Raw genomic sequence first — 17,446 nt, 5'->3', positions numbered from 1 at the left:
TCAATCCCAGCTGCGACAGCAAAGCAATCAACCAATCTTGGCACTACTATCACTGCCTGTAGTTAGAGTCCCTAAACATATCTAGCTGTCACAAAGTTTTAAATTGCAGTAGAGGTACAAGACTACACCCAATTTTGTAGTCTGTAGTGTTAAGGCATGACAAATGCTGGCAGTCATCCCATATACGTGCTGGGTACCAACAACTATCACCTGATCTGAGATAGTAGGTGATTGAACACTCTCACGTTCATCTGCATGCTCTCCCAGCAATCCGAGCATGCACTGCTTATTAATTTATTCCATTCTTAACATTTTATGTTATGTTTACATTTCTGTGTGTATGTACTTAGCTGAGGAAGGGGTTCATTACCCCAAAAGTTTCTTTACCATATAGAAATTCCTTTAGTTACTGTATCTACTGTATTCTTCTTTTGCAAGGATAGAACTGAGTATGAATAGCCATTATCAAAAAAATAAATAAAACACAGCCATTTTAGGTTAGTAATGGCAATGTTACCAAATTGGATATTGGTAATATTTGAAGACCAATTTTTCAGAAAGACAAAAAAATCACTTCATCTGCATCATCACACCAAAACAGTTCTTAAGCTTTAGCCGCAGGACAATGATAATCAATAAGTAACAAAAAGTTACTGAACTGTGAAATATTATATATATTTTTTTTTTAATTTCACTAAATTTACTTCTACCTTATCAATCTATAAAATAAATAAATATCAGACAGTTATCTTATTATTTTTTAGCAACATTCCCAGCAGCATTCCCAAGAAGAAATCAAGCAAGAAGTTGCTTCTGTTGCTGGGGACACTGCAGAGGATAGTGAAGATGAGCTCCTTAAGAACTCTGAAGATGCATCCTCCAAAGATGAAGGTAATGAAACGATTCATTTATAGTCCTTTAACTTGCTGTAATATAACTATTTACCTGATCAGTGTTTGAATTTTTTTTATAAGTTTTGAAGCCATTGGCATGCTTTCAGCATATCGATCTTCATTCTTTTGTAATAAATGATGTTTATATTCTTTACAAATTATTAGTTCTTATTTTACAGCATTAGCAAAGGTCCTGTGGTCAGATACTGACAAAAACAAATCTAGATATAGTACTAGAATAAATTGAGAAACATTGCAAGTGCGAAAAAACTACATGTGCCTGCTGATTAAATGTAAAAATTTAATCATCAGGGATTGCCTATGCAGTTCAAAACTGTGTACAGGCAATCTCTGCTATAGTGAATTAGTAGTAATGGCAAATATTGCAAAAAGGGGAAGGGGAACAGTTCACCCCAATTTATACCCTTCAAGAGTTTGTTTAGTTCTCCCTTGAATTTATTCAATCAACCACCCACTAGTTGAAAGCACCATCCTTCCTCAACTTGAATTTATGCCTCCTCATGTGTGTAATCTCAGCAAGTGGAAGAATACCATTAACATTCAACTTACTCAATCCATTCAAGGCTTTAAACACCTCAGTCGATTCTCTTTGCAGAACTGAAGCCTTTCTAGGTAAGAGCACCCTTGTGTTCCCTTCACCAATCTGGTTGCCCCAGTGCACCCATTCCAGAAGATCTATAGCCTTCCTAAAGTGAGTTATCCAGACCTGTATAAATACAGGCTGAAAATGGTTAGGCTGAAAATACAGCCTAACCATAGCCTTGTACAAAGAGATAACCACAACCTTATCCTTGCTAGTGAAGTTTCTTCATATCATTGACAAAACCCCATGAGCTGTCCTGGCAGCATATCTCCACTGCTCAGAGAATTTCATGTCTGACTGTGCAATTACCCCCAGTTCTTTTTTGTTTTTCACTACCCTGGGTGTAGTACCATGCAGTTGATAAAATACTCTGGAGTTACTGCTAACGATGTGCGGTGCCTTGCACTTGTCAATGATAAACTTCAACTGCCATTGCTCAGTCCATTGACCCAATTTTCCCAGATCTTGTTCCACTAGCTCACCTTGATGAGTGTTGTTAACCACCCTGCCAACATTTGTATCATCTGAAAACTTAGACATTAAGCCTGATATACCTTCATAAATATTGAAAACAATAACAGACCCAGCACTGAATCCTGGGGAAATTTGGTCCTTGAGGTTGTCACAGACATTCTCTCAGATATGCCAGACAAGCTGCACTTCCCTGGGAGTCTAAAATGCTGATGGAACTGATATTCGGGTGACATTCAAGTCAAGTGGACCCAATTTCGACGAAGTCTGGACGGTCTGTGACAGCCAAATCCTCTGCTTGCACCTTCATGATGGTGGGACTATTAGTAACACTGGGTATAACCTTCATGCACATGCGCACTGTGGGTGACCACCCAGGTGTGGTGCCCACACCACATGGAGGAATGCCACCCCTCTGTGTTACCAGGCAACACTAGGTGGTAGATGACTCTCATCAACCGGTGCAATACAACCACTTTGCTTATTGGAAGCTTGAAGTAGTGGAACCCATGTTTAATCTCCAGAGCTAAGTTCTGGTCAACCCTTCCCCATCTCTTCCGTCATGCAGTATGACTGATGACTTTTTGAGGTTATGATGAATATCATGACAAGATCCAATCTTCCTTACATTTCGATGGTACAGCTCTAAAACGGTGTTCGCAGGTCAGCCGCTAGTTAGTACACCCGAGCGAACCTGTTGGTAATTCTCTAAGAGGCTTCTCGATCAGCTAGTGTATAATCTTGCTACTTCTACTCTGCCAGATAGTGACTGGTGGGATTCTGAGTAGTGTGTATGCGGAGAGCATCGTCGAGGCCACGTTAAGTCAAGGATCAGGCGCCTCCATAGCCAGGTGGGAAGGAGCAGCCGTGCATAGCACACGCTTCTTGATTAGACCGGGGTTCGAGCCTGTCCCCACCAAATACAGAAAGGTCTGGGAATGACCACCGCACATCATGGAGCAATATGGCCTTAGTTGCTAATGCTCCTAAAAAAAAAGTCAAGGATCTTTGTATATTCTTACCACGTGAACGCCATAGCCAAAAATTTCATTACTTCATACAGCATACCCTCCCCAACTTTTTCTTACTATTGAATACACTATGAATTGTGAGTAAGCTTATCTGCAAAAAGATCTAAATCTTCTAAACACTTCCTAGTTCTTTCACAAATATATATGGTCTCAATTCTAATTTCAACAATGTACATTTTCACTTGCAGTCTGCCAAACCCCATGTACTTTTTTCTGACAGAATCTCAGCTATCAGTTGATTCAACCACTGCTCATCTCAGTTGCCCAAATTATTCGCTGTATGATTCCTTTCGCCTCAAAGGTGGTACTTGTGCATATGTCCGTTCTGATATTCCCTGTCAGAGACTTGGTAATTTCGAATCTCTTCTTTTCTATCTTCTCTGGCTTAAAATCTCTCTACCTCATTGTGTCAAATTCATCTGTTGTCTCTACCATCCCCCCCAACTCCACTAATCACTTGGAGCTCTTTGACTTCCTCTCTTTGCAACTTGACTTTCTACAATCCAACTTTCCTAACAGTAGGGTAATTTTCCTTGGTGATTTTAATGTTCACCACTCCAGCTGGTCGAGATGCTGAGGCTTTTGGAATTACTAATGACCTTGCACAGATTGTTCATTTACCTACAAGAATACCGGACAATCCTAACCATGCAGCCAACATGCTTGATCTTTTTCTCACAAACACCCTTCTAAGTACACGGTCGAAGTGAGTGGTGATTGGCTATTCCCAACCTCGCATTGTTTGGCATTACAAGAATGCAAAATGGGATGACCTGCAAGATATCTTTTCTGTTTTTTCCTTGGTCGGATTACTGTTTCAAAATTTTTGATGTCAATGTTTGGTTAGATCGTGACAGTGAAATTATTCTTGTAGGAACGGAATCCTTTATTCCACTCTCCACTTTAAAATCTCGTCCTTTATCTAAACCTTGGTTTTCGAATAAATGTGCTAAGGCTGTTCAAGAGAAGAACGTTGCATATCGTGATTGGCTTGTTTCCAAATCTTCAGTTTCATTTTCTGTCTACACCAAAGCTCGCAACAATTTTAAAGCAGTTATTAATCTGTCCAAAGTAGAATTTGAACAGGCTAAGAGTAGAAAACTTGCTTCTTGCCCTAATGGTAGCCGAGCATTCTGGTCTCTTACTAGAGCTATTAGCCGCAACCTTCGCTCATCTCTGCTCCCACCTGTCAAAATCAGTTGGTTCTGTTGTCACTTCAGCCAAGGATAAAGCTGACCTGCTAGCATCCCATTTTTCTTCCAACTCCTGTATTAATGATCTTGGTAAGACACCTCCCACCATTCCCAACAAGCTCCAGCTCCATTCAATGCCTCCTATGGTCTTCTGTCAAAAGGATTTTGACGAATCTTAATGCTAAGAAAGCTCCAGGTTCTGATGGTATTTCTCCACTTGTTCTGAAAATCTGTGCTCCTGTTCCTTGCTGCCTTTTTTCACTTTCTTATTCCAAAGGTGTTTTTCCTTCTGCTTGGAAATTTGCTCATATCCAGCCATTCCTAAAAAGGGTGACAAATCCCTTCCATCCAATTATCGTCACATTGCAATTACTTCTACTCTTTCTAAAGTAATGGAGAAATCAATTAACCGCCAACTCAGGAATATTGTTCCAGCATCTGGGGCAATGCCCCCAAAACCTCTTTTCATCTTCCTCGTTTATTCATTCAACTGCAGTTTTCTGGAACAACCTTCCTTCATATGTATTTCCTGAAAATTACAATCTACAGAAGTTCAAGTCCACTGTCAACAAATATATTCTTTCGTCTTCTCAACCTCCAACCCAAGCACGGTACTAAGTACTATAGGCTCTGATACCTCTTGTGTTTGGGGTTATTTCATAAAAAAAAAAAAAAAAAATTCCACTAATAACATTAGTCCACCAAGAGCAGTGCCTATTGATAACCACTCTTGTCTTCCACTTAATCATCCTTTTATCCATAGTAACTTGCCCTTATTGGCACATTGCTCCAGTTTGTACGGCATTCTTTAATGTGCAACAGTATCAAAAGCCTTCCTGAAATCTATGATGTCAAAATTATTTTTTGCATCCAGTTTCCTTGGACACAGCACCATAGTACCCTATCAGATTTGTTAGACAAGACCATTCCTCGACAAATCCATGCCCAAATGGTGGCCTTGCATTACTTCTTTAACCAGTAATTCTATTAATTTCCATGGAACAGTGCCTATTGATAACCACATGATGTTAAGCTAACATGTCTGTAATTACTCGTCATATTTTGATCTCACCTTATGAATTGGGTATATATTTGCACTTCTACAGTCCCTAGCAACCTCCTCTGAATTGAAGGCTGCTCTCATAATTATGGCTAAAGGTTTGCTTACCTCCTTTGCTGCATCTGAGAATATAACTGGATAGATTCCATCTGCGCTAGGTAGCTCCTCTTGGAGTTTGATGAACTTCTGGCATCCCTTCCCTAATGAATTCCTCACACATGAGTGTAGATTCAAAATATCAATTCACTATTTCTACAACCTGAGCAGGGTCAGGTTGTAGAAATTTGCCAGAGACTTATCATAATCTGCCTTAGCTTGCCTAACTCCTTTGTGACTTCATTACAGACTAATTTATATACATCATAGGCTTCTGCCTCCCTTGAACAGTATCTTTGATTGCTTCACATTTAGAATTTGCTGCTAGTTAAATCATCAGTTGGTCCCACTGTACACAATTTAAACACTGTCTGAGACCTGTATAGTCATCCTTACAAAAGCAAAAGCTTTACCCATGACAGTATTTATGTCTTTAATTAAATTGCACATTAGTACAGTGTGATCACTGGCACACAGTAGCAGATTCTTAATGCATGAAGAATCACTGCTGGTAACTAGATCAAGAGTATTGCTTTCTCTTGTTATCTCTCTAACATGCTGCTGTAGAAAATAGTCATCCAAGAAATCCACACATCTTGATAGTGTGTGGGTGACCAACCCACAAATTCTAGTCTGTATCTGTAAAGTTAAAATGCCTCATTGAGACATTGTTCCACAGGCTTTCCCGTTATAGTGTGCTTGCCAGACAACCTTTATCACCTAACAATTAAGACAATCAACTCATACTACTCTGAATGTTTAATGTGAAAAAAAAAAAAGTTACCAGCAAGTTCTATTAGTAATATTGGCATTCCAAGAAATCAACTAGTGGGTTATAATAGGACAGAGTCTCGTGTCCTCAAGACCTATTCTGGGACGTGGAGAATAGACTCGCAACAAGGGACTGCATTGTGATTTCCACTAAGGGGGTCCTACCAGGTGATTGGACTCCAGAGCGGCCGCAAATGGTGGTTCTTTTTCTATTATTAGTGCTATGGATAGTGTGTGGCAAGAGAATGGCTAGGAGGCAAAAGTGAACAAACAAAACATAATTTATTAAACATAAACATATTACACAAATAGTTAAAGGAACTAGTAATCATGTCATCAATATAGTAAGATCATGTTATATATATATATATATATATATCTTTAGATTAATGTGATAATGTTACACTATTATGAATTTATCTGTGTTCTTCATGTAACTCCAGGAGGACAGCTATAACTCGTACTCGGGTGAACTAACAGACATCTCACTATCCCATCATCTTGATGTGTAAGAGAATAAGTGAACTTGAAAATTATATTTAATACTAAGACACTTATAGTGATGGGTCGTATCATTCTAATTCTAAGTGCTCAGTAAGATAACATAGTTACTCTTTATATCCAGGAGGAGAGATGTATGTAAACTAATTCAATAAAATGAAGGGTAGGTCTTATTGTTGGGTAATTTCATAGTTTCATACAAATGCCAATCGTGAAGTGCTTCCATCAATACTATTTACTGATGAAGCCACGTTTACCTGGAATGGAATCAACAACACACGTAACATTCATCGATGGTCACACAAGAATCCACACGGTACAGTGGAAACAAATTTCCAAGTTAGTTTCTCAATCAATCTGTGGTGCGATATGATCGATAACCTTTTGAATAGGTCCCGTTATTTTAGAACATCGAATGACAGGACATGATTACCTTCAATTTTTGCAAAATACATTAGGTGAACAGGACGTTCCTTTGGCCACGTGGTGTGCTATGTACTTTCAGCATGATGGGACCCCTTCCCTTTCTACCAGACGTGTGAAGCAACATCCGGACCGAATTTTCCCTAATCGGTGGATTGATCTCTAGACCTAATCCCATTAGATTTTTGTTTATGGGGTTGGATGAAGAGTGAAGTGTACAGAAGACCGCAAATGGTGGTTCTTTTTCTATTATTAGTGCTATGGATAGTGTGTGGCAAGAGAATGGCTAGGAGGCAAAAGTGAACAAACAAAACATAATTTATTAAGCATAAACATATTACACAAATAGTTAAAGGAACTAGTAATCATGTCATCAATATAGTAAGATCATGTTATATATATATATATATATATATATCTTTAGATTAATGTGATAATGTTACACTATTATGAATTTATCTGTGTTCTTCATGTAACTCCAGGAGGACAGCTATAACTCGTACTCGGGTGAACTAACAGACATCTCACTATCCCATCATCTTGATGTGTAAGAGAATAAGTGAACTTGAAAATTATATTTAATACTAAGACACTTATAGTGATGGGTCGTATCATTCTAATTCTAAGTGCTCAGTAAGATAACATAGTTACTCTTTATATCCAGGAGGAGAGATGTATGTAAACTAATTCAATAAAATGAAGGGTAGGTCTTATTGTTGGGTAATTTCATAGTTTCATACAAATGCCAATCGTGAAGTGCTTCCATCAATACTATTTACTGATGAAGCCACGTTTACCTGGAATGGAATCAACAACACACGTAACATTCATCGATGGTCACACAAGAATCCACACGGTACAGTGGAAACAAATTTCCAAGTTAGTTTCTCAATCAATCTGTGGTGCGATATGATCGATAACCTTTTGAATAGGTCCCGTTATTTTAGAACATCGAATGACAGGACATGATTACCTTCAATTTTTGCAAAATACATTAGGTGAACAGGACGTTCCTTTGGCCACGTGGTGTGCTATGTACTTTCAGCATGATGGGACCCCTTCCCTTTCTACCAGACGTGTGAAGCAACATCCGGACCGAATTTTCCCTAATCGGTGGATTGATCTCTAGACCTAATCCCATTAGATTTTTGTTTATGGGGTTGGATGAAGAGTGAAGTGTACAGAAGAAAGGTGGATGATCTGCTAGCTTGCATAATGGATGCTGTTGCCCATATAAAGGAACATGAAGATACATTTAGACAAGCAACACGCCATGTTCTCATGAGAGTAGGAAAAAAGTGCATTAAAGTGGTGGCATTTTTAAAAATTTATTATAAACTGTTCCAAATTTGTCAATTGAAAAATAAATATTCAAATACCTCTATCTTGGAAACAATTTGGGATAGGGCACATTTATATGAACTTTTTTTTTTTTTCTTAAAATGACCTATTCTTTCACCTCCTGGAATATTGATCTCTCCTCCTTGCCACTGAAATTAGGTGGCAGGGCCTGCCAGAGTACTTAAATAATCTACTGGGTGTCTGACCTGCCTACTCATGGCAAAGTGTGGGCAACGTTGGGTCCCAACAGCTAAATGGTCAGAGAAACAACAGAACATAACACTACACAACAAACTACTCCCCACACACTTTAAATCTCTGTCCCACATACAAAGAATACAACATGGTGGGGGGGGACTCCTGTTGCTGTCAGACAACTAATGCACTTTTCCCCTTCTATTCAAGTGTATCCCATCCCTGTAAAATCATTCTCTCCTGTCAACAAGCACAGACCATTCTGAGAAAAAATCATACCCCACAAGCCTTGCACATTCTCTGCGGGGCCAAATTGATTGGCAAGGGAAAGTAAAGCAGCATTGCAGGATCACGTAGACAAGACTGCAGTTATAGTTCAGGCACAGCATGGGTTTGTTCAGGGGAAGTCTTGTCTAACCAATTTAACTGGATACTATGATGTGGTCACAAAGGAACTAAATGCGAAAATAATTTTAATATCATATACAGCCACTCCCCGACTTACGTAAGGGTTGCGTTCCGCGGAACTCTTTAAGTAAGGCGGAATTTCCCTAAATGCTTAAGCAGCACTCACAAATTCGATTGAAGCAAAAAAGAAATGTTCGACAAACATGTAAATAGAATTATTTATTCAATTTTTTTTTTATCTCATGCGCAGAAAAAATTTCAGAAGTTTACAAAAGGAGAGAGGAGATAGGCATAATGTCAGCAAGTTTTACGGTTCGAGCATTGTTGCCAGAATTAACTCACCTGTTGATAAGCACGTCTCTGGATAATTAGAAGGGTTTTTTCCCAGCATATCACAAAATTTCTCTCCAGCTACAGAATCCGCACTGGCAACTTCACTGCATACTTTAATGTTTTGGAAACCAGTGCGATGTTTGAACCTATTAAACCATCCTTTGCTTGCCATGAACTTGACTTGATATATTTTTTTTTTTTTTGGTAGTTGTTGGCACATAGGCTTCTGTGGCCGTAATGCACCTCCCAAGGTTTTTGCAGTACTTTGATCCAAGTCCGAGGCGGGAATCGAACCCGTGACCTTTGGGTTGCCAGGCAGGCACTTTACCCACCCAGCTAGCCCAGTCGGCCACCGTACTTATCTTTAATATCTTAGTATTAGTAATGGCCGCATGGTGCAAGAAAGCCTATGGCTTATGCTGCACCATCCAAAAAAAAAAAAATCCGAACAAAACAATGATTAAAATAATAATTAATGAAAAAAAAAAGGAAATTAAACCTATCATCCTATGCCCTTCCCTTACCCGAAAGTACTGACGTTTGAATTTCCCCAAACTGTTGGCCTCTACTACCCATGAAGGCAACTTATTCCAGTAATTTATAAGTATTTATCTTCATAAATACTTCTTGCTTTTGCTTGAATGGGCATTGGACAAAGGGGCACTTCCTTCTAAATCTGATTTTCCATCCAAATAATTAATAGTTTTTTCATCTTCGATATAGCACCTGACCTCTATTTTGTGATCACCATTGATCTTTTTACTTGCACTGTCCTTTAAAATGTTATAGAAAAATATCACAAAGGCACTCAAAATTGATTCTTATAATGAAACATATGATAACAATGAAAGTGTAGTGCAGTATACTTTATAGAGATAAATAGCTTAGTTATATAGCAAAAATTTCGACTTCCAAGGTCTTGGAACGAATTACTAAAAAAAAAAAAAAAAAAACACAATGTGTTATTGGGTTCACATTACAATATTTTCACGATACCTCCATTTATTCCTACAGGATGCAAAATACGTTTCCACAGGCTGGCAAAAACTTCCATAAGTCGAGTATTGTGTTAGCCGGGGAGTGGTTGTACTTGGATTTCAGGAAAGCTTTCGATACTGTTGCATATGTTGCCTGCTGTAGAAATTGGAGCAGTTAGGAATAAAGGTATGGTTGAATGGGAGAAAAGAGTGGTAATTGATTGACTAATGTTACTCTTCGGGGACTAATGTTATTAGTCCCCAAAGTTGATGTTGAACCCAGTGTTGTTTTCCTATTTATCAATGATATTGATGAAGGTATAGCTGGGTTAATGACAGTACACTACTGCAACATGATCTGGAAAAGTTGAGGAGATGGGCTGAGAGGTGACAACTGAAGTTTAACATTGACAAATGTAAAGTACTGCATATGGGTAGCAGTAACCCCATAGTAACGTATCAACTGGGTGGTACTACAATCAGGGTAGTAGTGAATGAAAAGGACCTTGGCATAATTGTGCAGTCAGGCTACAAGTAGCTCATGGTGTCTTGTAAATGATATATACAAATTTTGCTAGCAGGGAATTCAGGTGATTGTCCCCTTTGTATAAGGCAATGGTCAGGCCATACCTTGAGTACTGTAGTCTGGAGGCCTGTGGAAATTTGCCTTTAGCCAGCAGGTGGTTGATAGTTGGAACAAACTTCCGTCTGCTGTAGTGGAGGTCAACAACTTAAATGCTATAACCTCCTTTCTTGCATCATATGCCTCTACTAATGCTAAACAAACTATCGTGGATTCTTCTTTCTGATGGTGTGAGCTTCCTATCTAATGGAGTTTTAGTTCCTGAACATCTTTGAGGCTCACTGACTATATTACCCACTAAAGTGGATCTATATTAAATATATATATTTATGTATCTGTTTTTAAGTACAGTATTGTGTAATGTGGCAGGGAAAATCTTGTTTAATGAATTTAAAAAATATATAACAATAATAATAAAAGTAATGGTCTCCATAGATATAGACATACATTTGACACTACATACTTAGTAATCTTCACTCTTTGTCTATGGATGATCTACCTATTTCTGCAAAGTTGTATCTTTCAAGTTTAATATCAACTTCTCCCCCCCCCCTCCTTTTCTTCTCTCTCTTACCTAGGAAACAGGGATCAGCACTGAGAGGCACTTTTTTTTTTAGCTTAGAATTGATTCTAGCACTAAACAGCCAAGGCCTTTATGCTGATGGCCTATTTCCTGTCATTCTCAAACCATGAGAACTATTGAACAGCAGCTGCTGTTCAATAGTTCTCATGGTAAATTGCATCAGTGAACACTGTATTTAGGATGATCACTGATAATGTCACATTTCTAGGATTAATTCTTGATTGTAAATTAAATTTCTTAGGTCGTATTAAAAAGTATGTATTTCTTTCCTCAAAAAGTTTTATCACAGTTTTATCTACCCTAGCTCTTGGGAGCAGATTGTATCTCACTGATTTACGGCAGTGATAGATCCCCTCTGAGTTACGAAGCTTCAATCCATGATTTGGCCAGACACTGGCTTGAATCTATTCTACACTGATGCTCACAAGCCATAAGAAAATTTTGTTACTTAAGTATGCAGTCAAAAAATACCAAGTTCTTTCCATGTCCTGTTCGGCCCTAATTCTTCAATCTACCATTAAATCTCCACATAAATAAAACCTAGCATAGTAAAACCAGCAGGCCTTCATCTTTTTTAACCAACAAGGGTGGATATTTCCAACCGTAATATAGGGCAGAAACCTACTACAAAACAGCTCTGTGCAGTCCATATTCAGATATACACCGATGATCCAAAACATTATGACCAGAAAGTCGTTATGCAAATCGAAGCAACTCCAGGTGAAGTATGGTGCATGCATGGGTCAGGACACAGTATAAAAAACACCTGATACTGAGCTCCGTTAATCAGCGTTACTCTTGTTCTTCAGATGGGAAAGGCAGCGACTTAAGTGAGTTTGACAAAGGCCAGACGACTGGGTCAGAGCATATCTGAAACGGCACGGCTGGTGGTTAGTACCTACCGAAAGTGATCCGAGGTGAGAAAACCCATGAACCGCCAGCGAGGTGAGCAAAGGCTCTCCCAGATGGTACGTGACAACAGAAGGGCGACTGTGGTGCAACTCACCGGTAATTGGAATGCTGATGATGGAAGTAATGTGTCACAATACACAGTACATTAAATCTGAAAATGGGGCTGTGTAGCCACAGGCTGCACCAGGTGCCCATGCTAACCATGGTTCACCAGCGACAGGGCCTACAGTAGGCATGCAAGCATTGGAACTAGACCTTGAGTGATTGGAAGAAGGTCATCTGGTCCGATGAATCACATTTCCTGTTGCTCCATGTGGATGGACGGATACATGTGCATCATTTACCTGGGGAAGCGATGGCACCTGGACAAAAACAAGCAGTGGCAGCAATATCATGTATGGGCAATGTTCTGCTGGGATACCCTGGGTCTAGTCATCCATGGCTGGCACGCTGATGTCTACCACCTATCTAAACACCATTGCTGACCAGGTACAGTCTTCCCCTTTGGCAGTGCCATCTTTCAGCAGGATAATGTGCCACACCGCTCAGATTGTTCAAGACTGGTTCATGGAACATGAGGAAGACTTCCAGGTATTGCCCTGGCCTCCAAATTCCCCAGACATCAATCCCATTGAAAATCTGTGGTTTGTGTTGGAACAGCAACTCCGATCTGCAGCATCTCAACCACTGACCTTACAGGATCTGCTGGTTATGTGTTGGTATCAGATACCAAAAGATGCATTTAAAAATCTTGTAGCATCCATACTTCACTGGGTATGAGCTGTTTCGGCTGCACGTGGAGGACCAACATCATATTAGGTAGGTGATCATAATGTGTTGATCTAAATCTGATTCTACAGATGAACTACATGCAGTTAAATTGGCTTTATAGAAATGCTTGATTCTGACTATTCTTTAAAATATATCATTTATATTGTTCCTTCAAGTTCTCCTTATAAAATTCACGTGTTTTAAATTAAAGAATGCCATCAACCAGTCATCATTTATAGGATCAATTCTGATACAGATTTTCCAAAATTGAAATGGTATTGAGACAATTTAATCATCTGTTTTCTGTAATAAATGAATAGGTCCATTATAGCAAAGCAGCTTATGTGTCATTAAATCCCCACAAAACATACATGCTTAGAGTCAGCCACCATATCAGCTGGAGTAATTGCTTTTGCCTCTGTGTGCCATGCAACATACCACAGTTGCAGAATTATTAGAATTCATGGTACTCTTTTTATTCTTAGGTCCAGCCCCAGGAAGCTAAGAATAGCGCCACATGGTGATCAAGCAGTTAGTTTATACAAAGTTTTTTTAATCTTATAAGATACATTTAACTGAAGAATCTAATAAGAAACACACACACACCCCTGTCGTCGTTTTAGTTTTGGACTACAACTCAGTGAAGGATGCTCCAGCATAGCAAAAAATGTTTGTTTTGTGACCATGAACCTCTTATTTTTATTAGGAAATATGACTAATGACCAAAATTTTACTTCGGTTTAAGCATCCTGAAGTGTAATAATTTAAGTTTTAGCCAGTACCTAAAGTGGAGGATGTGCTTTTTAATTACTTGAATTGAAAATCAGTGAAAGGTTTATTATAAGCAGTTTTAATTTTGATTACACATCCTTCCCACTTTGAAAAATGCATATAATTTTTGAATGGTCAAATCAAACACAGACTTAAAAAAAAGATTATTTGATACCACATCGAACTACTCGATTTTAAAATGTTTGTAGAGATATTTTTGAATATTTCTTATTGGTTTTCATGTACAACCTTCAGAAGCTGATATGTAACGCTGATGAAAGTTATTCAGAAGATGTAGAGCAATGGTAAAGAAAATGCATGTTGACACTTTCTTTATTGATGTCAATTTTTTAAAAAGCATAGTTTTAGTTGATAATCTAATAATAAGGCCGCATACTGGAGTTGGAAGGCAAACTATTGAAGTTTACAACCATATCCAACATATTTAAACTTATTTACAGTTTCTTAAAAACAGCAGGACATGTAAATATGAATTATGTGAGGGGTAGCATTTCAGCATCAAGTTATTTCCAATAAACGAGGGCAAATAAACAAAAGCAAGACCACTACTCTCAGACTATCCTCTCCAAAAATAAAAAGCAAACGTTAAAGCAGTTTTATGTTGTTAGCAATGTATACTTCACTGCACCAACTGGTCCCTATCTCTACTACAAGTTCAGCTAGGCCTATCACAAAAAAGTTTTGAAAATTATTTGACCATGACTCTGTCCACAGGTATGATTGATCAGCCCCCCCAAAAGAACTCAACTCAGCTGATTTCATGCTAGGTTATTCATTTATTTCTGTATGATAGATTATATTGTTTTCTATTTTTTTGCCAATTTATAATCATATTTCTTTTCTTTTAACAGACAGAGTGAAGAAATCCAACCTTGTAACTAAAGATTTAGTGGTGGCTCTGGCAGACAAATTGCAGAGGCAGTGGAAGATTTTAGCCCCAACTCTTGGATTTCAAGATGATGAAATAGAATATATTGAAACAGAATATCAAGATCCAAGTGCACAAGGAAGACACATGCTAGAAGTATGGCTGGAGCAAGAAGAGCTTACAATTAACACTCTAAAAAAAGCACTGGAAGAAGTAGGATTGTGGGATATTACTAAGTCAGTTGTAATTAGTAGTAAAAGTTAGTTGCATCCAAAAATAAAAACAGTTTCATTTTAGTATATGTCTAAAATATTAATAATACACATCACAATTACTGTTTATTAGTAAACGTATTATTTTGTTAGTGATCCAGATTTAGGGTATCGATAATAATACGACCTAATAAAGACATTCCTCACGGGTGACCCACATAGAATCCCAGGTACATTTATTACACAATTTTCAAGGAATATTATCTTAATGCCATTGCATTGTTACATAAACATCTGTAAGGAAACCATCACATACATGTTTACTCAAAGTTTCCCTACTCAAATGAAAAGATCTTTGAGATAACAGAAGAGGAGAAAAAGCAGTATGTACTGGAACTTAAGAACAAGTTTGAGCTTCTGCAGATTGCTCAGGACCAAGATATCAACAAGGAATATTACAACTTTCTGAAAGTGATAAAGCCCAAGAAACCTATAGGTAAAAAGAAATTATTCATGAAACACTTGTAATGATGAATCGAAGACAACAAATGAAGAGCAAGAAAAACACTGACAGGTAGAAAATTGAGTATACTGAGTTATGCAAAGGCATTAGAAAGAGACTCAGAGAGGACATAAGAAAATTTAACAAGAAAAGTAGAACAAAGGATTTAAATCAGCAGCCATGAGCACTAATACAGAAAGAAATTATACTGAAACTGAAGAATAGTGATGGTGTACTTATAAATAGCAGAAGACTACTATAGAGAATTATACAAGGAGCGAGGGAATAATGCCAGGAGTGGGGAAAATGGATCGCAAATTAGTAACACATACAACATACTCGATATCCTTCCTGATAAGGTAGAACACACATTGAAGAAAATGAAGAATCGGAAAGCTCCAGGGAAAGATGAAATTACTGTAGGGTTGTTAAAACCGGAAGGAAGAGACATGGCACAAAGACTAGTAAGACTCTTCATAATGCATTAGAAAAGGTGTGATGCCTAAGGAGTAGAATAATGCAATCATAGTTTTGCTGCATAAGAAAGGAGATAAATCAGAAATTGATAATTATAGGCCAATTAGCTTGTTATCCCACATTTACATTGGTTGATGAGAATCAACCAAAAGAGCAAGCTGGCTTTAGGATAGGATTCTCAACTATGGATCACTTTCATGTAATATCACAGCTAATGAATATAAAACACCATTATGCCTGGCATTTGTGGACTTTGAAAAGGCATTTGAGTCCATACAGCATAAGCCAATGTTTCAGGCACTAGAAAGGCATAGATACTCTCATGTATTATGATTTTGAAGAAAATATATGAGAACGCTACCTCCTTTATTAGACTAGACAAAGACAGTAGTAAATTTAAAATTGAGAAAGGTGTTTGACAAGGAGACACTATCTCTGAAGTTATTTACTGCTGCCCTTCAGGAAGCTTTCAGAAGATTAGACTGGTCGCAGAAAGGTGTCAATGTGAATGGAGAGTACCTGAACGATTTACGATTTGCAGATGACATTGTGGTTATAAGCCACAATCCCATAGAATTAGAGGAAAATCTTAATCAGTTATGCAGAGTTAGTAAGGATTTTGGACTAAAGATGAATATGGCTAAAACAAAAGTAATGATGAACAAGTATGCCACAGAAAGGGACAATGATTGAAGGAGCAGTAATTGAACAGGTGGAGTCATATACTTATCTGGGACAAGTTATTAGCTGTAATAATGATAAATGGCTCGAAGGCAGGAGAAGAATAAATTTTGGATGGATGGCATTCAGGAAATATAGTCGCATACTGAGGAGCAATATCCCAGTAGGAGTGTGTTATAAGGCTAATGACTCGAATGAGTACAATGAACAATTGTACAGAGAAATAGAGTGGGCTAGTAAATCAGAATGTCTTATAATGGGGGATGTTGATGATTAAGCTGCACACCAGCCAGAAGATAAATAAATACTGTAACTAAAAACACTTTATTTACAATAAAATAAGTATAAAATAGATATATATTTACAATAAAGATATAAATAACACTGATAAAATATACTAAAAATAGAAATTAAAAGCGATAAAATTTGCTGTAGCTTTCAGAGGCAGCATATGTTTACTGTGCGGCAGATCCACGTCACACAGTTCCACGGTTGGAATTTTCCATTTGCGCACCTGGACAGGAAATGGCTCTAGAGCACGCTAGCTGAAACGTTCATCATGTCCAAGAATGACGGTTTCCCTATTAATAGTATATTTTTAGCTGCCCCAATACGTAAGCTCTCAAGCCACTTACGTTTCCAGAATCCTTGTGCGTGATCTGTGATGACAGTGTCCTCCGGGGAAATTTGATGTTGTTTCTCCCAGAAATGTTCTGCCACAGCAGACTTCCCATAATTTGCAGACTTTATTGCATTTACATGCTCCCC

The 17,446-nt window shown here is 38.1% G+C and overlaps 1 protein-coding gene across 1 annotated transcript in view; it reads left to right on the top strand.

Moving 5' to 3' along the window:
• Hpr1 (THO complex 1-like protein Hpr1) overlaps positions 1–15,102 on the top strand; it is a 384,568-nt gene extending 369,466 nt beyond the window's left edge. The window contains exons 19-20 of the mRNA XM_090373371.1: positions 765–891; positions 14,790–15,102. Coding sequence (XP_090229497.1) covers positions 765–891; positions 14,790–15,070 — 408 coding nt within the window. The 3' untranslated portion in view covers positions 15,071–15,102. The remainder of the gene's footprint in view (positions 1–764; positions 892–14,789) is intronic.
• Positions 15,103–17,446: the final 2,344 nt, after the last annotated feature.

Source organism: Mastigoproctus giganteus, chromosome 5 (genome assembly GCF_048544385.1).
Source record: "Mastigoproctus giganteus isolate SK-2022 chromosome 5, ASM4854438v1, whole genome shotgun sequence".
In the NCBI taxonomy this organism is placed as follows: Eukaryota; Metazoa; Arthropoda; class Arachnida; order Uropygi; family Thelyphonidae; genus Mastigoproctus; species Mastigoproctus giganteus.
The sequence above is the reverse complement of the archived record's forward strand: the minus strand, read 5'-3'. Positions and strand labels throughout refer to the sequence as shown.